The following is a 27,861-nucleotide window of genomic DNA, read 5'->3' on the forward strand; positions in this document are numbered from 1 at the left end:
AAGGGATAAAATGCACAGGAACAATAGTATATACATACTTGTTCAAGTGCAACCTAGAAAATAATGCAAATAATTCTTCTTTCATAAGAATAATATAAATGTCATTAAAGTCCTTCTCAAACAGTCTCTCAATAAGCATAAACTTTTAAGTCCATCAATATCCTGGAAATAACAAAACAAATAACAGGTTTAGTCTCTCAGTCCTGATACCTGACGGGCATCCTACCCTTAGTGGCTCTGTCAGATCTCCTCAAAGGCTCATCTGCGACTGTGGACTCTCTTTCCCTGTCTTCTTCCTCTGGTGGGGATGCAGACTCTCCTGGTGATCCACTTCTTTCAGGAACAACAGCAGGCAGGTAGACTGGCAAACAAGGTGCATAAGGACAGCCTGGAGGTTATGGTCCGGCTGTACCATCATTTCTTGTAGGTTATCAGAATCTGCTGTATTAACAGGCTTCACAGCTGGGATGGACTTCACAAAAGGAACACTGACTTCTTTTAGGCAGGGTTTCAAACGATTACGGTGGACTACTTGGGTACTTTTGCCTTCTCTGCCAATCTCATATATCTCAATACCAGGGCGTGGGATGGTCTTGACAATGTAGGGATCTCTTTCCCATTTGCTATCAAGTTTACTGGTGCGGTGGTTATTTTTCAACCAAACTTCAATGGTTCAGCTTTAGCACGCTGGTTAAAGTGCTCTTGTTGTCTTCTTCTGGCACTTTGTCGGGGGGGGGGGGGGGGTCCCTTCCTTATATACTCTGCTCTGACACTCAGAATATTAGGTAACTCCTAAATATACAGGTTCTACCTCCCAACCTAGCAGGGCTTGAACCTTAAAGTGGTACAACCAATTTACATAGCATACATGGATCATGACCTAGGAACATGGATAATGCAATGGGAACAGTGTTATCACATTATACACAGTGCACTTCACAGCCTTCCAACCCCTCTTCTCCCTCCTTGTTGGCACTACTACCACCCAATGACTTAGTCTAATTCACCGCAAATTGGTTAATTTTTTCATTATTTGTCTACTGATAATTTGTTTGGCTTTGAGATGTATACAGGATGCTAGGCGTACTGTCAGGCTTACTATCTAGACTATCAGATGTATGTGTGTCTTTAAACTCATTCAATGTAAAACATACTGTTGTATATTGTTTGGACCTGCGTGTCCTTAACTATTGCACATTGTTTATGTGTGCTTGGTTATATCTTTTCATGCATCATAAAGAATGATACAAAAAAAATTACCAAAATGTATTACCCCTTTTGTGTATACACTGGGCTATAGATTTTTTTCAGCTTTTTTAATGGTTAGTTTTCGCCTCCTATGTGTTTATATGTTATGGACATAAACTCCTGTTTGTTAACAATCTTGATACTACAAATGAGTATGAGGAGGGTAAACTAAATGTACCTCACCAGTATTGGACTGGGATGCCTGGGGCCAACCACTAAAATTAGTTCTTGTGGGCACAGCTTCATGAAAATATAATCTGGCACCAATTTTAGATTGTTGTATTGCGTTAATTCAGTTGTTAATCAAGTGATTATTTTTTATATAACCTTTCAGTGAGTGTCTGTTTATAACTTTGGTAGACGAAAACGAAAAATAAAAGGACACAAAGGCGCTCATAGGGCAAACACCCGTTGGTTCAAGGAAATCCTATTTCTGGTGACTAAGGTCAGGTTAGTTATGCTCTCACCTGGGGTAGTTATGCTCAGTGCATAACTACTCGGAGTGTGTCAAGAGATGATGTAGCGCTGCAGTGCTCCTACCGGTTCCTCCTGGAAGGACTGTATTGCAAATGGCAGTGGATTAAAGGGAAAAAGTGGAGCTTCCTCAGTGCGCTGCTACATTGATTTCAGGTTCAACCAATGTTTGATCACAAAATCGTTTTATTCAACAAAGTGTCAATTGATGAACAACGCGTTTCGGGGGCGGACCGCTCCCTTCGTCAGGTTCTTACATTCCCAATATAAGGGTTTTAAACAAGTCTGCAGGATGCAGGAGTAGCACTGGACTGTACCATTGTCGCTTACCTAAAGTGAGGCTGATGTGTTGGTGCAGAGTACATGGCTTACCTCATTCCACTGCAGCAGCAAACCCTCTCTCTCCAAGGCAGGTGCCTCATTATGTCGAAACATGGAAAACTATGGTTGTTGCAAAACGATAGTAACTTTCAGCTCACCTTGTCAGCCGGTATTCAATGGGTAGGAGTCCTATATCCTCTATCCACATAGGTAGCATGAACGGTGCCCGGGTCTTGGAAACAAAAAAATGCAAAGCCTGTGCCGCTCCAGGTAGAAGACTGGGAGAAAGGAATTTTTGTAGATCCAGCACTCGAAGTAGGTATATTAAAATGGCATATACTTTATTGGGTTCCAGAAAATGCGTAAAAAATTCCTTTACAAAAACATGGAATGCACTGTGCGTGCTAGATAAACATATTGCTGTCAGTTAAAAAGTGCATAGTAGCGGACCTACGCGTTTCGGGCATAACCTTGCATGTTGCCCTTATTCATGGTCTGTCTGCTGTTGCATGGAGCTTGGTACTTATGCTAAAAGAACAGGTGTGATGTGTACTGCGCTAATGAGGACATGCGCATGTGGATGAAAGGTAAAAGGGGGCGTATCTCATATAGCTAAACTTGTGGTGTTGCGGGAAATGTCCAAATGTTGAGTTTAGTAGAAATATAGTGTATCCGATCTATTATTGAGACCTTGTGGATGTCGCGTATCTAACTTTAATATCCAATATATTTCTCTATTTCTTAATTTGTGTGTTCTGTCTCCTCCCCGTATCGGGGAAGTGACTTTCTCAATTGCTGTAATGCATAGTTTGGATACATCTCCTGAGTGCATGTTAAGAAAGTGCTTAGATAAGCATGATGTGTTCTTAAGGTTGATATTGTCCTTTTTAGTAGCGTCCCGTATGTGTTCTGCTATTCTGGTTTTTAGTGGGCGTATGGTGCTGCCTACATATTGGATATCACATTGAGTACAAGTTGCTAAGTATACCACATATTTAGAATTACAATTAATGATGGTGTGGATACTGTATGTTTCTTGGTGATGGCTAGATGTAAAAAGCTTGGTGGGGGCCATGTATTTACATATATTGCATCTGTTACCCCCACATGGGTATGAGCCCTTAGTAGTTAGCCATGTGGGGGGTTGATGCACTTTATTACAATACACCGAAGGTGATGTAATACCACCTATTGTGTTGGCTTTGCGAGCTACAAAGCGACAGCCTTTTTCGAGTATTGCATGCGATTTGTCATCTCCTGTAAGAACAGGCAGATATTTTTTAATTATTTTTACGACATTATGGTAATCATTACTGTATGGTGTGGAAAAGACTAACTGGTTTGTATCTTCATTTTTGGTTTTTATTTTTTGTTGATGTATTAATGTTTGTCTGTCCATTGCTTGTACTTTTTTTGCTGCTATATCCAATGTTTGTTTGGTGTATCCCCTACTTGTTAGTCTAGCTTTTATGTTTTTTTCTTCTTGGTTGTATAGATATTCATTACTACAGCTCCGTTTGGCTCTTATGAATTCCCCAAGGGGCAGATTATGTATTACATGCTTGGGGTGATTGCTATCCGCGTGAAGTATAGAATTGCCACTGCTGGGCTTCCTGTATAATGATGTGTTAATAGAATTTGTAGCACTAGATCCTTGTAGGAGGATGTCCAAAAATGGTACATCAGTTTTTTCGGTGTTGTGTGTAAATGCCAGATTGAAGTTATTGTTATTAATGTATTGTATGAAAGACTTCATGCACAGCGCGGACCCCTGCCATATAATTAGCATATCATCTATATATCTTCCGTACCATAAGATCTGGGCTTGGAAGGGATTGTCCGCGCTGTACATGAAGCTCTCCTCCCATACAGAGACATATAAGTTGGCAAGAGACGGTGAAAAACATGAGCCCATGGGGCAACCTTGTATTTGAAAATAGAAGTTATTGTTAAATGAGAAGTAATTGTTCTGAAGTAAGAATTCAGTTACTGTAATAATGTAATCACTAAGGTCTTGTGTGTAGTCTGTATATTTTTTGATGCAGTATTGCAAAGCTGATAATGCCCTGTTGTGGGGTATGCATGTGTAAAGGGCAGTAATGTCGCAGGTGAGCCAGGTATTTTGTTCTGACCACCCCATATTAGACATGACTTGTAAGACCGTTTTAGAATCTTGGAGGAAACCTGGTGTATTCTTAACTATTGGCTGTAATAGTCTATCTATCCATGAGCTGATACGTTCCGTGATGGAACCTACCCCCGAAATGATGGGGCGTAGTGGAGGAGGGAAAGTATTCTTATGAATTTTTGGGGTGGCATGGAAAATGGGTATTTTAGGATATTTGGGAATCAAAAAATCTGATTCTTTCTGTGTTAGTACACCTAATGATAACCCCCATCTGATTATGTTCTGTAGTGTATTTTTGATGTCGTCAGTGGGGTCTTTAGTTACTTTTTTGTATACTAATTCATCTGATAACATTTTGTTAATTTCCATTTCATATAACATACAGTCCATAATAACCACTGCCCCCCCCTTGTCCGCATTTTTAATAACTATATTTTTATTTTGTTGTAAATCTCTAAGAGCCTTGGATTCTCCTTTTGTTAGGTTGTATATGGGATTTTTCTGAGTTAGAGATAACGTTTTGAGTTCCCTTTCCACCAAATGTTGGAAATTGTCCATTTCTATAGTTCGGGATAGAACAGGATAAAAGTCCGGGTTTTTTGTCGGGGCAGGTGGTAGATCTTCTTCTTTAATTTTAGGTATTTTTTCATTTTCTTCTTGTAGGTCTTGTAAGTGTATCATGTTACATTGGTCTTGAAAATTATATTTTTGATATTCATTATTATGCATAACATACATTCTTGCGTTTTCCGCAGGAAAGCTGTTCTCTTGTAGAAAGTGTCTTTTGACCGTGAGCGCCCGCACAAATTTATTTACATCAAGGAGGGTATTGTAGAAATTAAATCTTTTTGCTGGTACAAATTTCAATCCTTTTTGGAGTATCCTCAATTGATTATTATTCAGTATATTGGCTGAGAGGTTCACAACAGTTATGTCCTGTATTTCTTGCCGGTCTTGTATTTCCTTGTGTTTGGATACTGCATATAGTTTCTTTCTGTGTTTCTTGCCCCCTCGTCGGTTATGTTTTCTGGGGGTGCTTTGTTGATGTGGCCCACCTGGTTTTTTTGGTGATAGGATTGCTTTTTATATGTTTGTGCTTGGGCACCGTTCACATGTGTTTGTTTAGTGGGTAGCGATATATGTTGCACATTACTAGATGTCTCTCCATCTGACAGGTCTGTATTGAAATCTGTTGAGTCCTGGTCTGATGAGGCGAAGGATACATTCTTAGTTTTGTTTTTGATTATTGAATGTGTTTTGTATGGTCTTCTTTTATTGCGTTGCCAAGTGTAAATCTCATTTCTGGAATAATCTATGGAATCTCTATTGAACTTTCTTTGTTTGATTTCCATAATGTCTTTTTCCATTTTTGCAATGTTCTCTTTTAAGTTATTGTCCATACGTTTGAACTCCGCAGTGTCTGCATATTGTTTCAAAGTTGTTCTTGTGCGTTGCATTTGTTCATCTAGTTCGTTTAGGCGGATTTGTTCTCTGTCAGCTATCAGCTGCATGAGTTTAAACGAACATTGTGTCAAGGTTTCATACCAATCATTGGCAAACGTCTCGTCGTACACAAAAGTTGGATATTTCCTTATTCTTAGACCCCGTGGGATCATTTTCTTTTCCAGGTAATTAAGCATTGTGGTGTGGTCCCACCAAACCTTTAGCTGCTCGCTCATGTCATTTTCTAGGTCTTGCATTAAAGTAATTGCATTAAGGTTTGATTCATCCTTTTGGCTTTGTAGACCTGAGAAAATGGCAGCAGCTTTATTTCTCCTATCTTCATTGTTAATGTCCTCAAAAGCTGTATTGGTATTGGATTGTTCCATGTTTATGTTTTTAGTTTTTAGTTGTGTATATATAATCTGGAAACATATGTAGATGTTGATATTCAGTTACTTAGTGGGAGGACTCACCAATATATTGATACCCGGGGGTATATATTGTATTAGCTGACTTTTAAGGGAGCACGAGAGTTTTTGCGGCAGAATACATATATAGAAACATGGAAAACTATGGTTGTTGCAAAACGATAGTAACTTTCAGCTCACCTTGTCAGCCGGTATTCAATGGGTAGGAGTCCTATATCCTCTATCCACATAGGTAGCATGAACGGTGCCCGGGTCTTGGAAACAAAAAAATGCAAAGCCTGTGCCGCTCCAGGTAGAAGACTGGGAGAAAGGAATTTTTGTAGATCCAGCACTCGAAGTAGGTATATTAAAATGGCATATACTTTATTGGGTTCCAGAAAATGCGTAAAAAATTCCTTTACAAAAACATGGAATGCACTGTGCGTGCTAGATAAACATATTGCTGTCAGTTAAAAAGTGCATAGTAGCGGACCTACGCGTTTCGGGCATAACCTTGCATGTTGCCCTTATTCATGGTCTGTCTGCTGTTGCATGGAGCTTGGTACTTATGCTAAAAGAACAGGTGTGATGTGTACTGCGCTAATGAGGACATGCGCATGTGGATGAAAGGTAAAAGGGGGCGTATCTCATATAGCTAAACTTGTGGTGTTGCGGGAAATGTCCAAATGTTGAGTTTAGTAGAAATATAGTGTATCCGATCTATTATTGAGACCTTGTGGATGTCGCGTATCTAACTTTAATATCCAATATATTTCTCTATTTCTTAATTTGTGTGTTCTGTCTCCTCCCCGTATCGGGGCCGTGACTTTCTCAATTGCTGTAATGCATAGTTTGGATACATCTCCTGAGTGCATGTTAAGAAAGTGCTTAGATAAGCATGATGTGTTCTTAAGGTTGATATTGTCCTTTTTAGTAGCGTCCCGTATGTGTTCTGCTATTCTGGTTTTTAGTGGGCGTATGGTGCTGCCTACATATTGGATATCACATTGAGTACAAGTTGCTAAGTATACCACATATTTAGAATTACAATTAATGATGGTGTGGATACTGTATGTTTCTTGGTGATGGCTAGATGTAAAAAGCTTGGTGGGGGCCATGTATTTACATATATTGCATCTGTTACCCCCACATGGGTATGAGCCCTTAGTAGTTAGCCATGTGGGGGGTTGATGCACTTTATTACAATACACCGAAGGTGATGTAATACCACCTATTGTGTTGGCTTTGCGAGCTACAAAGCGACAGCCTTTTTCGAGTATTGCATGCGATTTGTCATCTCCTGTAAGAACAGGCAGATATTTTTTAATTATTTTTACGACATTATGGTAATCATTACTGTATGGTGTGGAAAAGACTAACTGGTTTGTATCTTCATTTTTGGTTTTTATTTTTTGTTGATGTATTAATGTTTGTCTGTCCATTGCTTGTACTTTTTTTGCTGCTATATCCAATGTTTGTTTGGTGTATCCCCTACTTGTTAGTCTAGCTTTTATGTTTTTTTCTTCTTGGTTGTATAGATATTCATTACTACAGCTCCGTTTGGCTCTTATGAATTCCCCAAGGGGCAGATTATGTATTACATGCTTGGGGTGATTGCTATCCGCGTGAAGTATAGAATTGCCACTGCTGGGCTTCCTGTATAATGATGTGTTAATAGAATTTGTAGCACTAGATCCTTGTAGGAGGATGTCCAAAAATGGTACATCAGTTTTTTCGGTGTTGTGTGTAAATGCCAGATTCTTACAGGAGATGACAAATCGCATGCAATACTCGAAAAAGGCTGTCGCTTTGTAGCTCGCAAAGCCAACACAATAGGTGGTATTACATCACCTTCGGTGTATTGTAATAAAGTGCATCAACCCCCCACATGGCTAACTACTAAGGGCTCATACCCATGTGGGGGTAACAGATGCAATATATGTAAATACATGGCCCCCACCAAGCTTTTTACATCTAGCCATCACCAAGAAACATACAGTATCCACACCATCATTAATTGTAATTCTAAATATGTGGTATACTTAGCAACTTGTACTCAATGTGATATCCAATATGTAGGCAGCACCATACGCCCACTAAAAACCAGAATAGCAGAACACATACGGGACGCTACTAAAAAGGACAATATCAACCTTAAGAACACATCATGCTTATCTAAGCACTTTCTTAACATGCACTCAGGAGATGTATCCAAACTATGCATTACAGCAATTGAGAAAGTCACGGCCCCGATACGGGGAGGAGACAGAACACACAAATTAAGAAATAGAGAAATATATTGGATATTAAAGTTAGATACGCGACATCCACAAGGTCTCAATAATAGATCGGATACACTATATTTCTACTAAACTCAACATTTGGACATTTCCCGCAACACCACAAGTTTAGCTATATGAGATACGCCCCCTTTTACCTTTCATCCACATGCGCATGTCCTCATTAGCGCAGTACACATCACACCTGTTCTTTTAGCATAAGTACCAAGCTCCATGCAACAGCAGACAGACCATGAATAAGGGCAACATGCAAGGTTATGCCCGAAACGCGTAGGTCCGCTACTATGCACTTTTTAACTGACAGCAATATGTTTATCTAGCACGCACAGTGCATTCCATGTTTTTGTAAAGGAATTTTTTACGCATTTTCTGGAACCCAATAAAGTATATGCCATTTTAATATACCTACTTCGAGTGCTGGATCTACAAAAATTCCTTTCTCCCAGTCTTCTACCTGGAGCGGCACAGGCTTTGCATTTTTTTGTTTCCAAGACCCGGGCACCGTTCATGCTACCTATGTGGATAGAGGATATAGGACTCCTACCCATTGAATACCGGCTGACAAGGTGAGCTGAAAGTTACTATCGTTTTGCAACAACCATAGTTTTCCATGTTTCTATATATGTATTCTGCCGCAAAAACTCTCTTGCTCCCTTAAAAGTCAGCTAATACAATATATACCCCCGGGTATCAATATATTGGTGAGTCCTCCCACTAAGTAACTGAATATCAACATCTACATATGTTTCCAGATTATATATACACAACTAAAAACTAAAAACATAAACATGGAACAATCCAATACCAATACAGCTTTTGAGGACATTAACAATGAAGATAGGAGAAATAAAGCTGCTGCCATTTTCTCAGGTCTACAAAGCCAAAAGGATGAATCAAACCTTAATGCAATTACTTTAATGCAAGACCTAGAAAATGACATGAGCGAGCAGCTAAAGGTTTGGTGGGACCACACCACAATGCTTAATTACCTGGAAAAGAAAATGATCCCACGGGGTCTAAGAATAAGGAAATATCCAACTTTTGTGTACGACGAGACGTTTGCCAATGATTGGTATGAAACCTTGACACAATGTTCGTTTAAACTCATGCAGCTGATAGCTGACAGAGAACAAATCCGCCTAAACGAACTAGATGAACAAATGCAACGCACAAGAACAACTTTGAAACAATATGCAGACACTGCGGAGTTCAAACGTATGGACAATAACTTAAAAGAGAACATTGCAAAAATGGAAAAAGACATTATGGAAATCAAACAAAGAAAGTTCAATAGAGATTCCATAGATTATTCCAGAAATGAGATTTACACTTGGCAACGCAATAAAAGAAGACCATACAAAACACATTCAATAATCAAAAACAAAACTAAGAATGTATCCTTCGCCTCATCAGACCAGGACTCAACAGATTTCAATACAGACCTGTCAGATGGAGAGACATCTAGTAATGTGCAACATATATCGCTACCCACTAAACAAACACATGTGAACGGTGCCCAAGCACAAACATATAAAAAGCAATCCTATCACCAAAAAAACCAGGTGGGCCACATCAACAAAGCACCCCCAGAAAACATAACCGACGAGGGGGCAAGAAACACAGAAAGAAACTATATGCAGTATCCAAACACAAGGAAATACAAGACCGGCAAGAAATACAGGACATAACTGTTGTGAACCTCTCAGCCAATATACTGAATAATAATCAATTGAGGATACTCCAAAAAGGATTGAAATTTGTACCAGCAAAAAGATTTAATTTCTACAATACCCTCCTTGATGTAAATAAATTTGTGCGGGCGCTCACGGTCAAAAGACACTTTCTACAAGAGAACAGCTTTCCTGCGGAAAACGCAAGAATGTATGTTATGCATAATAATGAATATCAAAAATATAATTTTCAAGACCAATGTAACATGATACACTTACAAGACCTACAAGAAGAAAATGAAAAAATACCTAAAATTAAAGAAGAAGATCTACCACCTGCCCCGACAAAAAACCCGGACTTTTATCCTGTTCTATCCCGAACTATAGAAATGGACAATTTCCAACATTTGGTGGAAAGGGAACTCAAAACGTTATCTCTAACTCAGAAAAATCCCATATACAACCTAACAAAAGGAGAATCCAAGGCTCTTAGAGATTTACAACAAAATAAAAATATAGTTATTAAAAATGCGGACAAGGGGGGGGCAGTGGTTATTATGGACTGTATGTTATATGAAATGGAAATTAACAAAATGTTATCAGATGAATTAGTATACAAAAAAGTAACTAAAGACCCCACTGACGACATCAAAAATACACTACAGAACATAATCAGATGGGGGTTATCATTAGGTGTACTAACACAGAAAGAATCAGATTTTTTGATTCCCAAATATCCTAAAATACCCATTTTCCATGCCACCCCAAAAATTCATAAGAATACTTTCCCTCCTCCACTACGCCCCATCATTTCGGGGGTAGGTTCCATCACGGAACGTATCAGCTCATGGATAGATAGACTATTACAGCCAATAGTTAAGAATACACCAGGTTTCCTCCAAGATTCTAAAACGGTCTTACAAGTCATGTCTAATATGGGGTGGTCAGAACAAAATACCTGGCTCACCTGCGACATTACTGCCCTTTACACATGCATACCCCACAACAGGGCATTATCAGCTTTGCAATACTGCATCAAAAAATATACAGACTACACACAAGACCTTAGTGATTACATTATTACAGTAACTGAATTCTTACTTCAGAACAATTACTTCTCATTTAACAATAACTTCTATTTTCAAATACAAGGTTGCCCCATGGGCTCATGTTTTTCACCGTCTCTTGCCAACTTATATGTCTCTGTATGGGAGGAGAGCTTCATGTACAGCGCGGACAATCCCTTCCAAGCCCAGATCTTATGGTACGGAAGATATATAGATGATATGCTAATTATATGGCAGGGGTCCGCGCTGTGCATGAAGTCTTTCATACAATACATTAATAACAATAACTTCAATCTGGCATTTACACACAACACCGAAAAAACTGATGTACCATTTTTGGACATCCTCCTACAAGGATCTAGTGCTACAAATTCTATTAACACATCATTATACAGGAAGCCCAGCAGTGGCAATTCTATACTTCACGCGGATAGCAATCACCCCAAGCATGTAATACATAATCTGCCCCTTGGGGAATTCATAAGAGCCAAACGGAGCTGTAGTAATGAATATCTATACAACCAAGAAGAAAAAAACATAAAAGCTAGACTAACAAGTAGGGGATACACCAAACAAACATTGGATATAGCAGCAAAAAAAGTACAAGCAATGGACAGACAAACATTAATACATCAACAAAAAATAAAAACCAAAAATGAAGATACAAACCAGTTAGTCTTTTCCACACCATACAGTAATGATTACCATAATGTCGTAAAAATAATTAAAAAATATCTGCCTGTTCTTACAGGAGATGACAAATCGCATGCAATACTCGAAAAAGGCTGTCGCTTTGTAGCTCGCAAAGCCAACACAATAGGTGGTATTACATCACCTTCGGTGTATTGTAATAAAGTGCATCAACCCCCCACATGGCTAACTACTAAGGGCTCATACCCATGTGGGGGTAACAGATGCAATATATGTAAATACATGGCCCCCACCAAGCTTTTTACATCTAGCCATCACCAAGAAACATACAGTATCCACAGCATCATTAATTGTAATTCTAAATATGTGGTATACTTAGCAACTTGTACTCAATGTGATATCCAATATGTAGGCAGCACCATACGCCCACTAAAAACCAGAATAGCAGAACACATACGGGACGCTACTAAAAAGGACAATATCAACCTTAAGAACACATCATGCTTATCTAAGCACTTTCTTAACATGCACTCAGGAGATGTATCCAAACTATGCATTACAGCAATTGAGAAAGTCACGGCCCCGATACGGGGAGGAGACAGAACACACAAATTAAGAAATAGAGAAATATATTGGATATTAAAGTTAGATACGCGACATCCACAAGGTCTCAATAATAGATCGGATACACTATATTTCTACTAAACTCAACATTTGGACATTTCCCGCAACACCACAAGTTTAGCTATATGAGATACGCCCCCTTTTACCTTTCATCCACATGCGCATGTCCTCATTAGCGCAGTACACATCACACCTGTTCTTTTAGCATAAGTACCAAGCTCCATGCAACAGCAGACAGACCATGAATAAGGGCAACATGCAAGGTTATGCCCGAAACGCGTAGGTCCGCTACTATGCACTTTTTAACTGACAGCAATATGTTTATCTAGCACGCACAGTGCATTCCATGTTTTTGTAAAGGAATTTTTTACGCATTTTCTGGAACCCAATAAAGTATATGCCATTTTAATATACCTACTTCGAGTGCTGGATCTACAAAAATTCCTTTCTCCCAGCCTCATTATGTCATCAGGCCTAATAGCTGTGGTTTTTTTTGTTTTGTTTTTTTTTCCCACTTTATTGGCACTGACACATTGCATTGCTATTACAGTGTGAGAGCGATATTGTAATTGGACTAACTTTAACTTTGGTGGTGCCAGAATTGAGAAGTTACAACTAAGCCAGAGGAGGAGAAACTTGGACAGAAAGTTGCTACAAACGGAGGCACAATGGATCCACAGATTAAAGTGTCAGAGTCCGAAAGGCCTGAATGAAGGATTCACTTTTGTAGCCTTCCTATATTAAATGTTAGAAAGCTTGTATTTCCAGTGGTGTGAACACAACGAGGCTTACTTACTAAGGGTCGCAGATCGCACGTTCGTCGGACTGTTCGCGTTTTTTGGGATTTGCTCCACTTTGACAGGTATTTTATAGGGGTTTGCACTGGGATTGTGTTGCACGCGATAGGATTGTGGCGTTGCTGCGCTGACTTCCATGTGGCAAGACAATGCGATAAGATTCTGGCGTAGCTGCGCTGGCTTCCATATCGCAAGACAATGCACTTACATGCACCAGGAAGAAGGTGAACTCCGTCAGAGCTGAGCGGGGAAGCGTCACATGCAGGATATCGGGCACATGATCTTAGTGAATCGCGGCACAGTGCATTATCGTCGGACAATGGACTTTCGTGAACTCTGCAGGACCGGGTATGTAAATGTGCACCAATACATCACCCCAAACTTGAACCCCCTAATACTACATAATTCTTCATACATAACCACCTGATAATAAATATATATAAAAATGTAAATTACTTGTGCAAATTTTAAGTGGCGTTAATGTAACTAAATGGCTAATAATTAAAAACATAGTAAAACTCATAGGGGCAGATTTACCTACCCGGTCCGTTCGCGATCCAGCGGCGCGTTCTCTGCGGTTGATTCGGGTCCGGCCGGGATTCATTAAGGTAGTTCCTCCGCCGTCCACCAGGTGGTGCTGCTGCGCTGAAAAGCATTGGAACGCACTTAAATACACCGGCCTATCCTGGATGAAGGTAAGTGGAAGCTCCGCGACATTTTCGGTTTTTTAAATGCAGCGGTTTTTCCGAATCCGTCGGGTTTTCATTCGGCCACGCCCCCGATTTCCGTTGCATGCATGCCAGTGCCGATGCGCCAAAATCCGATTGCGTGCGCAAAAAACCCGGGGCAATACAGGGAAAATCTGCGCAAATCGGAAATATTCGGGTAACACGTCGGGAAAACGCGAATCGGGTCCTTAGTAAATGACCCCCATAATGTCCACAGCAAAAGAGTGTAAGTCAGCTCACCTGGAATGCAGACTTCCTCACTGATAGACCGATCGAGCATGGACTCTCCAGCTTCTTTGGAGTGCGGAAAGTATATGAACACGAAAGACCAGCTCCAGACTCAGACGTCCTTCTTCATATAAAAACTTGACTAAAAAAAAGCATGTGACTCCGTGTGAATCTACCTGTATGTTTTAATATCGGCAAATAAAAATTGAAGTTTTTATATGAAGATGGAGTCTGGAGCTGTTCTTTCGTGTTCATAAAACTCATAATAGGATAAAACTAATTAACATCTATATATATATATATAATATCCAAGTCCTCCCAACCCCTCCTAATAAATAGTAACATATTCGAAGATTTTCATGCATATTTACACACAATATATAGGTTCTCCAAAAACATAATTAATGGGCACGAAGGCTCTCAACCCCCTCCATAAATATAAATACAATTAATGTAAACAAAGGTTCACCTATATATAAGATAAACGTTGAAAAACAGCATGATGATTAAAATGTTACACCTTGAAGCATAGCTTTTCCCACAAAAATTCATACTATGTGTAAAATCATTATAAGAGAAGAGGAGCCTCCTAAAAGTATAAATTTGATATCTGGAATAATTAATAATGCCAACGCTATCCTGGAATATAAACTTGAGAGCTGGAATATTCAATAGCTAACCCAACTTGGGATCAGTGGCGTAACAAGAAGCTGATGGGCCCCAGTGCAAAGTCTGTGCCAGGCCCCTCGACTATAATGTATGGTTTATAGTAATAGCCTTCTCATATGGGAAAGTGACACCGTAAGGGCCCCCTAAACCTCTTGGGCCCGGGTGCGACTGCAACCTCTGCACCCCCTAAAGTTACGCCCCTGCTTGGGATCAATATTGTGTTTTGAAGAAAAAGAATAATAATAATGACATATAATAAAGTAGAGAGACCGTAGAGGCAGAACGACCATCACCGCCTGGTCACAGGCAAACAGCAATATCCGCGTCCAGCAGCAACAACTGAACATGTAAACCAGCACAAAACAAGTTCCGCTGCAGGGTACATGTCCAAACTTGACACAAGTAGACAATCCAATTTCGAAAAGAAAAACAGCACTCACTGTAGTCAAATGCAGGAACGCTTTATTGAAATCCCAGAGGCTTGAGAAAGCGCTTACAACGCGAAACGGCCCCGTCGCCTTTCCATGGCGTGCATCACCCTGCCTGATACCTTCCTTTCAATAAAGCGTTCCTGCATTTGACTACGGTGAGTGCCGTTTTTCTTTCCGATATTGGATATAATAAAGTAGGAGTGCATTAAATAATCCGGATACGAGACATTATCAAGTATGCGCACTACATCATTTAGATATTACGAGACACTAAGACGGCTCACATGTGCAAAAGGAATAATTTCATTGGATAGTTCTCGATCACCACCAATTGCTGCATAGCACAATGATGTCATTAACACATCCAACTTTATTTGCGCTCCATCTAATCATTTATTAACTTGGGACCAATTGAGTGAAGTCAATTCTGGATAATCTTCAGGTATAATATCTTCCTGGGAAAGAATGTTATTTATGTGGAACAATCAGATGTTATCATGTTTATCAGTACAAAGGTGCACATATTGATAAAGGCACAAACCTGCTGCTGAAGCAGCCACTCATCTGCAGCCTGAAGCTATCTATACCAGGGTGTTGTTGCCATATTCTGGAATAAAGGCACTGTAAGTTCATTTTTCAAATCCCTGCTTAAAGCTACTAACATCAATGGCGCCCCATTTACCATCCACTCAGGGATCCCTAGACCTACATTGGGAGTGCCCCAGAAAGAACTATTATTCATCTGCTGCATCTCCCTCTTTTCTTGCAAATTTACCTGCCAGATACCTGCCCGGCATAGACTAGGCTTGTTCCTCCAGTACCCAGCGACCATGACCCAGATGAGTGCTAGGCCTCGCTCAGCCAGCCACTGAGGTTCTAAAGGGAATCCAGCTGCCCCCAAGGCCAAAAAGCTATGCCCCGATGGGGGATGTTGCAGTTGCACAATCTGTCCTCTCTACAATCTATCCCCTTTCACTCAAACCTGCTTTCATTGCTGCTTTCACGAGAGAGAGAGAGAAAGAGAGAGATCATAAGACCACATGAGAACTAGAGGGGAGAGATTATCATATAGGGAAGAAGAGAACATTCAGGAGGCAGATCATTACAGAACAGGAGCCACGAAGGACAGACACGCCTTATAAAAAGAAAGCAAGGAGAAAACAAGAGATTGATGTCACAGGGGGAGGGGGGGTCATCAGTGAGGGAATTTTTGAGGGAGGATAAAAAAGGAAGTGATGACTAAAGAGGTAAGAAAAAAAGGGGGTATGGTATTTACAGATGGAGGAGAAAAGAGGGTGTGGTATCTACAGAAGCTGCAAAGTGAGGAAGTGACAAAAACAATGCAAGTCATGTTGTAAAGCAGAGGAATGCAAAACAGGTAAGTGAAGTATATTAGGCATCTGCAGCTGGTCCATAGTAGAGTGCAAAGAGGCATGAAAGTTTGATTCCGGACAACCACTTTAAGTCAAGTGGTGGTGTAATGGTGTATATTTAAATTTATGACTAAGTAGTATGTCTAAGGCAATGGGACCTGTTCTCTGTGCCAATACTTAGAACCCAGCCAAGAAGGAAAAGTGTGCAAAGATTCGAAGAAATGTGAACTGCTTTTGTAGCCCATGGTGCTCTGCTTTTTCTTAAAGGGAACCCGTCACCACTATTTTCACAAATACAGGTAGTGACAGGTTCCTATAGAGCTCTAGTAACTATCTGACACCCTGCTTGTAGCTAAAAATTATGCCCCTGAGATTCCCATATATTGAACTTTATAGTTTTATCTGGTAACTAAGCATGGCTACAGCGAGTCCAGGTGGGCGTGGCCTCCTCGGGCTGAATCCATCAGCTCCTCCCCATCCTATATCTCTATGCTGCTATAATGTCATGTGAACAGGGTGACATCTTCACAGGTCCCATAGCTTTTGTAGCATTGGGAACTCTACACTAAGCATATATGTCATAAAAATAACAGCATATTTTATCACATGAAATCACAGCAGGCTGCATGGAGAGGAGAAGAAGTCCAAGGATACTGTGATTGTTTTATGTGGTCAGAAATGTACATGGGGTATAGTTTTCATATTAACCCCTTAAGGACGCAGGGTTTTTCGGCTCATTTCTCGCTCTCCAACTTCAAAAATCCATAACTTTTTCATTTTTACGTGTACAGACCTGTGTGAGGGCTTATTTTGTGCGTAACAAATTTTACTTTCCCGTAATGTTATTTATTTTAACATGCCATCTACTGCGAAGCTGAAAAAAAATTCCAAATGTGGAAAAAGTGAACGTCACGTTCTTGTGGGCTCAGTTTTTACGACTTTCACTCTTCGCTCCAAATAACACGCCTACTTTATTCTTTGGTTCGGTGCGATCGCGGTGATACCAAATTTATATAGGTTTTATTGTGTTTTAATACATTTTCAAAAATTAAACAAATGTGTACAAAAAAGAAAAAAAAATTTTTGCCATCTTCTGATGCTAATAACTTTTTCATACTTTTTTGCAAAATGAGGCAACGTTTTCATTGCTACCATTTTGAGGTCTGTGCGACATTTTGATCATTTTTTATTTCATTTTTTATGTTATGTAAAAAGGTGTAAAAGTCGCATTTCGGACATTTGGGCGCCATTTACCGCCTCGGCGGTCACCGCCGCCCGTAACCGTTTTTATATTTTGATAGATGGGGCATTTTGGGACGCGGTGATACCTAATATGTTTGTGATTTTTACTGTTTATTATGTTTTATATCCGTTCTAGGGAAAGGGGGGTGATTTGAACTTTTAATATTTTATTCATTTTTTTTTTTTTTAACTTTTTTTTTTTTTTTTTCACTATTTTTTAGACCATCTAGGGTACATTAACCACAGGCTCATTGTAATGCATATGCAGAAGCCATGTATCCTCGGGTCAAACGAAGACCCGAGGCTACCATGGCAACCGATCGCCGCCCCCCGATGACGTTTGGGGGCACGGCGATCAAAACAAAGATGGCGGCGCCCACGCGCCGCCGTCTTTTAAATGCCTCCGGCGACTTTGCCGGCGGCAACGGAGGGGTTAATAGCCGCGATCGGTGCAAGCAAAAACCCCCACCTTTGTATGAAGAGGACTCAGCCCGTGAGCCCTCTTCATATATCCCTTATACCTCTGCGCCGTAGAGCTACGGCGCAGAGCGTTAAGGGGTTAAGTAGCTCAAGGACCTTTGATGATGTCACCCTGGTCACATGACATTAGGCCACACACCCCATGGAGTCGTTCCAAAGCTGCATAGATACCAGGCAAGATTATAACTCTGATTTTATGGGGATCTGAGGGGAATAATTTTTAGCTACAAACAGGGTGTCAGATAGTTACTAGAACTCTATAGGAACCTGCCACTAGCTGTATTTTTAAAAATAGTGGTGACGGGTTCCCTTTTAAGTTGCCTACTATTCAAATGCATGCTATAGCAGGGAAGTGTCAGACTTTAAATTATAGTCAATAAGCAAGCAGAGATCACTGAAAAAATAATCATTTGCAGATATTTGCAGATTTTCCTGTATATGCATTAGGCACATGAAATAGTTTTTCTATAATATCTTAATGTTTATTCCTGTTTTCTCATGTACTTTTTACTCTTTTTTTTCTTTCAACAGCATGTGGTCCAGTGTGTATTTGTTGCTATAAAAACCATTGGGAATATTGTTCTTGTAACAACTCTTTTGCAGTTCATGTTTTCCTGTATTGGTGTACAACTCTTCAAGGTAAGAATTTTATGAAAGACCTATCATTTATTTTCACTCACATTTCAACACGCATTTGTGCATATACAATGTAGAAAAGAGGCTTGATAACATTTTCTTCTGTTTCAACCCCTTAAGGACACAGCCATTTTATAGCTCAAGGCTCCGCCCCATTTTTTGGATTCTGACTTGTGTCACTTTATATGGTTATAACTTTTGAACACTGTTACTTATCAAAGCGATCCTGAGATTGTTTGTTTTTTTTTTCCCCACATGTTGTACTTTTAGTGGTAAATTTTGGCTGATAAGTTTTGCATTTATTTTCAAAAATAAAGAAAAAATGATGAATTTTTTGAAAAAATTAACTTTTTTGAAATTCGAAATCATTACATTTTCAGGTAGATAGATTTACCACCTAAATAAGATGCTGAATAACATTTCCCATATGTCTACTTTACATTTTTAGAACTTTTGAAATGTCTGGATAATATATTTTGTTGTCGCGCGGTTTACAAATCGAATAGCGATTTTCCATATTTTCAGAATTTACTCTTTTGCGATAAATACTGTTTTGAATGAAATTTTACATATTTAGCATCAAAACCCCCTATATAATCAACACATTTTCAAATCTGCCCCCCTCAAGCTATCGGAAACAGCTTTTAGGAAGATCGTTAACCCCTTGAGATCTTCATAGTAATTGAATCAAAATGGAGGTGAAATTTAGAATGGTCAAATTGTGCCGTTTTTTTGGTGTTCACCTTATAGCTCAATAATCATGTAATCTTCATTCTATGGGTTGATACGATTACGGGGACTTGAATATTTTTTCTTACATTTTACTAAATTTGTCAAATAAAACCGTAATGTGTGAAAAATCTATACTTTTTGCATTGCTGTCTTCTAAGTGGCCACTTTTTTGGCTACAGAGCTGGTTGATGGCTTGTTTTTTGTGGCACATGTTTTACTTTGCACCAGTATCATTCTGGCATACATATGTTTTTTTGATCACTTTTTATAGCATTTTTTGTGGGATTGAAAGTAAAAATCATAATTTTTGGAAGGTTTTTATCAGTTTTTTTTTTTTTTAAACGGAGTTCATCGTGCAGGTTCAATAATTATTTACTGTTATTCTATGGCTTGTTACGGATGTGGTGCTACTATATATGTGGGGTTTGTGGTATGATTTAGACTTTTTTTTGCGTTGTATGTCTCTTTATATTTTATGGGGCTTATGGGCATTTTTATTGATTTCTTAATTTTTTATTGAATAGCCTTTTTATTGAACTTTTGTACTGTTTCTACCATGGGACATGAAAAAGCAATCATCTGATTACTTGTTCATGATAATACTCTGCTATACTGATGTATTGCAGGGTATTAGCAGTGTCAGCCTATGCACGTGCATAGGCTGACACTGTGCATTTAAGATGACGTCAGACACGGCATCTTTCAAGCAGTTCTTACAGGCAGCTCTGGGGTCCTGACAACCCCAGGGTTGTTATAGCAACGATCGGCGCCCCACGAAAATGGTGCGGGGGCGATAGTGAGATAAAGACCCCTAAAGGCAAGTTAAATGCCGCAGTCGTGCTCGCACCAACAGCGGGTGTTAACCCGGGGTGTTGGCTATCACAGCCGGCACCCCGTGTTTCCCGATGCCGGTTCGGCTCAGATCTTGAGCTGAACCGGCATCATCTCTGCATTCGATACATTGGGCGCTGACCGCTATGTCACTGCGCTCAGCATCCGATATATCGGGCACAGAGCGCTAAGGGGTTAATCTGGCACCTGGTGCTAATTTCCTTAGTTATCTGACAAACCCTATTTAACTGGCATCTTGAACTTTCCAGTTTTCACTGACTTTTCAAAAATAGTGTGCCATTCCTAAGTGACCGAAACCCTCCTACAGTTGATCCAGGTTAAGGTTAGTGGGGTGACCTTCTTAGGCATAGAAAGAGAAGTTGGTCTGTGATTTCTAGAATATTGGTCCACATTTACTAAAAACAGTGCAAACTGCACTATGTCCAGTTTGCCTGTGTAGTGTAGTGCACTCCCTGCACCTTTAACATGGGGTTTGTGACAATATTCTGTCTGCCATGCGACACATAGGGGGACATAGGCACTTCCTAAATACCTGTGCAAGCAGTTTGCACTAAACAAACATACAAAGCATGGTCAAGCACCTTAGTAAATGTGGGCCATTGCATTTTAAAAACATCACAAACATATTCAGTCACCCTCAGAAGGAAAATCCAAGAGAAAACAGGATAATGTGGAGAATCTTCATGTGTCTTTGGAATGATCTCATTCAGGTAATTGTGCATTATAATGAACTCTCAGCTGTATTTTTTTCTAAGATGTATGACACCAAATTTAATAATCTTTCATTGTATTTCAGTCCCCCCATTTCCCTAACAATCCTTGTTTGTTCTCTTCTGTACCCAGTTGTTATTTTTTTTTTTTAAGTCCAATATGTTTTATTGAACATTTTTCAATTTTAAAATCGCACAACCAAAACAAAACAACCCCTCACTTCAAGAGTCGTACATCTTAAATGGACATTTACTTTGCTGTATATTGCAGCAAATAATATACATCGGTCAAGAGAGACAGCATATTTACACAAGGATACTTATAGGACATTATGCGTTTGTACATTAATTCCTAAATGTTTACAATAAGTATAATCATTAGCAATTACTGGATGTTTACAGTAAATACAATGTGAAAGCACTTAATATCCCTACAGTGTGTGGAATGGATTTCTCCATTGACATGCCGACGGTAAATCTGGTGAGTCCAACCACGGCCCCTAGATTTTCTCAAACTGTCTCTCCGCATACCTCTTTAGACTTGCTCCCTTCTCTAGCATTATTATCTTGTTCATTTTATTAATATACCCCTTCTTATTAGGAGGGGTAGCCTGGATCCAGTGGTACACTGGAAATTTTCTTGCCTGATACAGTATCCAGGCTATTCCCTCTCATTTACCACCTCCTCCACCAGTCCCAAAACACATACTTTAGGACATCATACACTGATGTGTAGGATATTAAGCACCAGATGATGCTTGATGGACAATGGGATGCCCTGACTCTGTACATCTAAAGCATGCCTCAGTTGCAAATAACAATATGTTATGTGGTAATTGAAACTCTTCACGCAACTGCTTAAAGCTCTTCACAACACCATCTTACTTGATCTGTGCAACCCTGTGAATCCTCTTGGATTCCCATAGTCACATATGTCCTTATTGTGAGAATCTTTTTCTCTCTTTATCAGCAGCTGCCTTGCTCTGCTCACTAAAATTAAGTTTAGCATCCACCAATACCCACAAGTCTTTTCCTGCTGCTGTTTTATAAAGTAATGTACTGTTTAGAACATAGTTGTACTTTTTGTTTCTATGGCTCATGGACATTTATTTACATTAAATTTAGTCAACCATTTCTCTGCCCGTTCCTCCAGCTTCCACAAATCCCTCGGTATTAATTACTTTACAGAGCTTAGTATCCTCTAGTAAACCTTCTATGAGATCATAAATAAATATAGTAAAATGAAGGGGTTGGGCTCTGTGGTACTCCACTGGTAGCTTCAATCCAATCTGAGAATGTGCCATTAATGATGACCCTCTGTTCCCCTAGTCCCGGCAGTCTCATTCTATGTGACACCCTTTTCTGTGGCACTGTATAAAATGTCCAGATATACAACATCCACAGCCTCCCTCAGGTCCAGTCTAGAACTTACCTCCTCATTAAAGCCGATCAGATTAGTATGAGTGGACCGATCACACAACATTTAAAAAAACATTGGGGCAGATTTATCATGTGTGAAAGTCAGAATATTTCAAGTTGCCCATGGCAACCAATCACAGCTCCCCTTTAAAATATTCATGAGCGCTGGTAAAATTAAAGCTGAGCTTTGGTTGCCACGGGCAACTAGAAATATTCTAACTTTCAGACACTTGATAAATCTGCCCCATTGTATCCATTTTTTCCTACAAAACAGCTGAACCCTCTCTATTGAGATGCAGCCCACTCCTGCTCCAGAGGCTGTAGCCAACAGCATAGTCAACCATGAACCAGTGCTCCATGAACCCAAACCCTTTCTTCCTACACCAACTTTTAAGCCACTTGTTGACCTCCCTAATATGCCACCATTTGTTTTACAATTCTCTTTTTATTTTTAACAAAGCAGATTACATTGAGCTCTGTATGTCTAGATAAGAGCCATGTATGTTGGGATATAAGACACCCCAGTGGAGCTTAAAGTGTAAACATTTTGCAGCTTGAAAGAGTATTACATTGTCTGTGAATCTGCATGAACAGAAAAATGTGTAACAATGAGTGGCTGTTTTGGGGATAGGAAAGGGGGAAAGGCAGGAGGGAAGTCCGTAGGAGAAATAAATGTGCATTTGCATAGGTGGAAGAAGCGTATTTAGTCTGAGCCTGTTGGCTTCTGCTCTCCTCAGGAGGTTGTTCTCGCTCCCACAAGTAGAGAGCTATTAGTGTTCTGATCCATGTGTTTCATGAAGTAGAGATGGATGAAGCTGTTTCTTTAGGTTCATGACGCTGGCCCTAGACTATTTCCTGCTTCTGCTGTAGGGGTTGGGGTGGGAATGTGGATGTAAGTATGCCAGGGTTTCCAAGTCTTCTTGTATTGTTCATGTGTGAGGGATGCCAAACTGGATAGCTCCTCAAGGCGGCAAATTTGAGACACTTTGTTTTTCCACATTGATATTAATGGGGCTGACTGCTGAATCCACTGTAGTGGTATTAGGGTTTTTGCTGCTGCCAACAGATGGAACGTTAAGTCTGTGCCTGACAGTCTAACCCCTCCTTGTGTTAGCCCTTAAGAAATATGTGGGAATGAAACTTGGAATGTTGGGCAGCCAATGGTTAAAATTTTGCTTTGTATTTCTTTCCAAAACGTGGTAATGTGGGACCACCACACTACCGGGCTAGTAGCTTATAATGGTTTTACTGGAGCCATGCATATCGAGAAAATCCTTGTTTTTTGGTTATCTGTTAAGGCGAGACCCAGCTCCTTCTCCCATGCTGCCATTCAATGAATGGAACCAAGTGAGCAGGCATTAATGGGGATGGGAATGTGGAGATCTCATACGGTTTATAGACCTTATGCCAAGCCTGTAGAACATGTCTAGATGCTTTGTCAATATGTTCCAGGTTCCTATGCCACAGGAAGGGGGTTGGTAATCCAAAACCCTCCCAAGAGCAGATCCTTGTCCCTTTGTGTTCTGGCTGAGGGGAATGGGGTAGTTTCCTCTCTAGCTCTGCATGAGAGTCCCCTTGCTGCTGGGATTGCCTAATAACATGATTTTGCGTCAGGCAGCCCCAAACCACCTTTCCATTTCTTACGTGTCAGTAATGAGTGAGCAAGTCTGGTTTGTTTCCCTTTCCATAGGAAGGAAAAGAACATTTTCTTAAGTATCATAAAGAACTTGCCAGGGACAGGGATTCGCAACATCAACAGGGCGTATAAGATCTTAGACAAGATCTATGCTTTTTGCACATTTTTCCTGCCCATTCCAGATAGGATCTATAGGTCATATTGCTCTAGCATTTGTTTAATAGTAGTCAAGAGTGTGGGGGGGGGGGGGTCATTTTTATAGAGATCTGGGATCTCCCAACAATTTAACACCTAAGTACTTATTGGACTCTGGCTGCCAAAGTAAGGGAGACAGGTGCTTAAGCTTCTTACCTCCGTTGGGGATAGTGAAATCTTCAAGATTTCTGACTTGTTCATATTTATTTAAAAATTAGGAATACGGTTGAAGCACAGTGAATATAGTGCTTCTTTGGGTTTAGAGATCAGGAATACCAGGTCATCTGCGAATGTAGCAAGTTTGACGGGACTGTCTCCCATCTTCATCCCGAGTCCTGCAGAACATTTTGGATAAATGCTTCTAGGCACAAAATGAAGAGGGAGGGGGAAAGAGGGCATGACTGCCTTTTACTGTTTTTAAGATAGAAGGTGGAAAAAGTGTCCAGTTCACACTGATCCAGGCAGACGGCCCTGTGTAAAGGAAGAATATGGAGTGTACAAAATCCGATGGGAGCCCATATTTCAATAAGATTTCCGTCATGAAACACCAGTCTACCCTATCAATAGCCTTCCCGGAATCTGTGCTGAGAAGGAGGAGAAGGGTTATTTTGCTTTTGGGCGTGTGTATAGCTCTGAGGACTCTCATTACATTGTCCTTACCTTCCCTCCCCTTTACAAATGGAGGCTGGTGAATGGTCTGAGATGGCCAATTTCTGATGATGATGCCGGTTTCCTATGTTCCGACTGGATAAATATAAAATCCTTTTGTTGTTGGGTATAATGAGGAAAAGATCTAAACATAAATTCTTTACTGCCCAGTAGCCAGCGCGAAGCGCGTTGTCCTGTTTTATCATTTTATTATTTTCTGTATGCATCATTAAAAGTAATACTCTTGAGCTATACAGCTTCCATTACTCGGGTTGTGCCACGGTAAGTCCTTTTGTTTTACTTTGCATCCATCGAGGAAATTCTATTCCATTATCCTTGGGGCCATTTTTGGTATTTTTATATCACACGGCCTTCAAATTGAACTTTGGTCTTCTGGATTTTAAAATCATGAGTCAGAGACTCTAAAATTCTTCTGCTATTTGTTTATAAACACAGGGCCCAAGCCAGTGCAATATAACACAAGCAGTGATCAACCCCCCCTCCCTTAGCCAATGACATCAGGCTTCGGGGGGGGGGGGGGGCTGTCCCGTTTTGTTCCAGCGTGTGGGTCTTGCAATAATTTGTAATAATTTGCAATAATAATTAGTTTTTTCAAAGAAGGCCTAAAATGAGATTCCTCTCCCCTCCCCCCTTAAGATTCAGATATGAATAGTGCAGCATTGGTTTCAGAAGTTCTGTTCCTTTTAGACAAGGGGGTGTTAGAACAGGTCCCTCGAAAGGAACCTGGATGTGGGTTTTACTCAACCCTGTTTTTGGTAAGAAAACCCTCAGGCAAGTTTAGAACCATTATAAATTTAAAACCCCTCATTAGTCATCCCGAGGTTCAAGATGGAGACCCTGTTTCATGGCGTCTGTCGACCTAGCAGATGCTTATCATTACATCCCAATCCACCTTCAGTACAGAAAATATCTAAAATTAGCTATCCAAGTAGCAGGGGTCTGCCAACATTTTCAGTTCAGGGTAATGCCCTTCTGTGTCGCCATCGCACCAAGGGTGTTCATAAAAATCATATCAGAGGTGGTGGACAACGTAAGCCTAGGTCAGGGGTTGTTTGTCTCATACTTGGATGACTTCTTGCTAGTTGGGAACTCCATAGAGATGGTGCAGACTCACGAGGTGTGCAAAATCTGTTCTTGGTTGGGATGGATCATAAACCTAGAAAATTGTCTAATTCCAGCCCAACAGAAAATATTTCTTAGTATCCTGTTAGACTCCCATTGCAAGAGGTACTTTCTTCCACCCGAGAAGATGGAAAAGATCTTGAGGACTGCCCAGCAGTTCAGTGCTTGTCCAGTTGTCTTTCTCCATCAGGATATTATTATAGGGGTCCGGTAGAAACGTACCCTCTCATAGGCTCCGGGGGCGGTAAGTCCGGCGGATATAAGACGGGTAGAAAAAGAGAGACAAGAGGCGCTAACCTTGTGAGGTATATCAAGCTTGCGTAAAAAAGTAAGGAAGTGTAGCAGTGTCGCCGCTCACCTTATCCAGGGAATATAAAGCATATAGCAGCCGGTTGTTTCCTGATGTCCGCTTTACCCGATCTAGACAACGGGGTGGCGGTGAAGCAATGTGGGTACCCAATGGAGTAACAGGTGATGCACCGGCGCTTCAGGATCCAAACAAACCTTTCTAGGAACCAGTCTTTAAGTTCCAAAAATGTCAGGTTTATTTCATACAAAGGTTACGGTACAAAATATAATATATAATAAAATAAAAGAGTAGTACAACGCGTTTCGGCTTAGTACACCGGCTTTATACCTTCGTCAGGTATAAAGAGGCAGAATTCCAATAGCGTTTATATACACAAATCCCAAGTGTTTGATAGGTGCCCGGGAAAAAAAAAAAACATCAGGTTGCATAAGCAAAGTTTCTAAAACATATTAAGAATAATAGTAAAATAGTAAAATAGTAAAATAACCTGACAGATTTTAAAAGAGGCGACTTCCCATACAAAATCAATACAATGATCAGAAGAAAAAACAACATACAGCAAATTATTAATATTTACTAATTCACGGGACCGGAAGGACCGGACATGTGATAGTATCAGAACCTTTCTGGTTCCTAGAAAGGTTTGTTTGGATCCTGAAGCGCCGGTGCATCGCCTGTTACTCCATTGGGTACCTACATTGCTTCACCGCCAACCCGCTGTCTGGATCGGGTAAAGCGGACATCAGGAAACAACCGGCTGCTCTATGCTTTATACTCCCTGGATAAGGTGAGCGGCGACACTGCCACACTTCCTTACTTTTTTACGCAAGCTTGATATACCTCACGAGGTTAGCGCCTCTTGTCTCTCTTTTTCCACCCGTCTTATATCCGCTGGACTTACCGCCCCTGGAGCCTATGAGAGGGTACGTTTCTACCGGACCCCTATAATTCTCACACTGCCATCTTGACATCATCCCAAGCGTCAACTGAGCTGTTGTAGAGGACAAGACTGGCGACAACCCACCACCATTTCCAGAATATGGATTATTTCGGGAAAAGACTTCACCATAGAAGAGAACTTCTTCTGAAATTGTTTGGTGAGCATGAAAATATAAACTGTCAACCCACTACTAGCATTTACACAGAGACTAAACAAATGACTAACCTTTTTTTGGATTTTGAAGACCTAGCGAAAAAGGAACTATATCATAGTCTTGATGTTATGTTTTTGGAGTATTATGTAAAAATGAATTATATTCCAAAAGGTTTATTAACCCCTTATCACCGACACTAGTTTTC

At 40.2% G+C, this 27,861-nt stretch overlaps 1 protein-coding gene across 2 annotated transcripts in view; it reads left to right on the plus strand.

The window, feature by feature from the left end:
- Window positions 1–27,861, plus strand: part of CACNA1S (calcium voltage-gated channel subunit alpha1 S) — an 817,957-nt gene that overhangs the window by 364,190 nt on the left and 425,906 nt on the right. Inside the window, exon 23 of one of the 2 annotated variants that reach the window (XM_072137243.1) lies at window positions 18,813–18,920. The exons of the other annotated variant lie outside the window; for it this stretch is intronic. Within the exon in view, the coding sequence (XP_071993344.1) occupies window positions 18,813–18,920 (108 nt within the window). The remainder of the gene's footprint in view (window positions 1–18,812; window positions 18,921–27,861) is intronic. 2 annotated transcript variants of the gene reach the window in all.

The sequence above is a fragment of the Engystomops pustulosus genome, chromosome 2 (genome assembly GCF_040894005.1).
Source record: "Engystomops pustulosus chromosome 2, aEngPut4.maternal, whole genome shotgun sequence".
Taxonomy (NCBI): Eukaryota; Metazoa; Chordata; class Amphibia; order Anura; family Leptodactylidae; genus Engystomops; species Engystomops pustulosus.